Below are 469 nucleotides of genomic sequence, written 5' to 3' on the forward strand. Positions count from 1 at the left end.
CAATTACAAGCGCAGCAAATGCAGCAGCAATAGCAGCAGCAGCAGCAGCAGCAGCAGCAGCAAGAGAAGCAGCAGCAGAAGCAGCAGCAGAAGCAGCAGCAGCAGCAGAAGCAGCAGCAGAAATAGAAGGTACGAGAAGAAACGGTTTCTCCCCGCTGTCGCATCATCATCCGCAGCAGCAACTGCAGCAGCATCTGCTGCAGCATCAGCAGCAGCAGCAGCAGCAGCAGCACCAGCAGCAGCAGCAGCAGCAGCAGCAGCAGCAGCAGCAGCAAAGTATATGAACCTGCATTTGTACGCAGCCTAAGACATAGATGAGAACGCTCTCTGGCCTCGGCAGCACTCTCTCTCCCTCATCGAGATAGCAGCAGATGGAGTGTCTGTATTCTGCTGCTCTATCTGTTGTTACTTTTAATCTGCTGCTGCTGCTGCTGCTGCTGCTGCTGCTGCTGCTGCTGCTGTGGCTGCC

The 469-nt window shown here is 55.2% G+C and overlaps 1 protein-coding gene across 1 annotated transcript in view; it reads left to right on the forward strand.

The window, feature by feature from the left end:
* EMH_0025640 (uncharacterized protein) overlaps positions 1–284 on the forward strand; it is a gene marked incomplete at both ends in the record, with an annotated part of 914 nt that extends 630 nt beyond the window's left edge. Inside the window, one exon of the mRNA XM_013502470.1 lies at positions 1–284. Coding sequence (XP_013357924.1) covers positions 1–284 — 284 coding nt within the window.
* Positions 285–469: the final 185 nt, after the last annotated feature.

This window comes from Eimeria mitis, genomic scaffold, assembly GCF_000499745.2.
Source record: "Eimeria mitis Houghton genomic scaffold, Emh_scaff932, whole genome shotgun sequence".
Taxonomy (NCBI): domain Eukaryota; phylum Apicomplexa; class Conoidasida; order Eucoccidiorida; family Eimeriidae; genus Eimeria; species Eimeria mitis.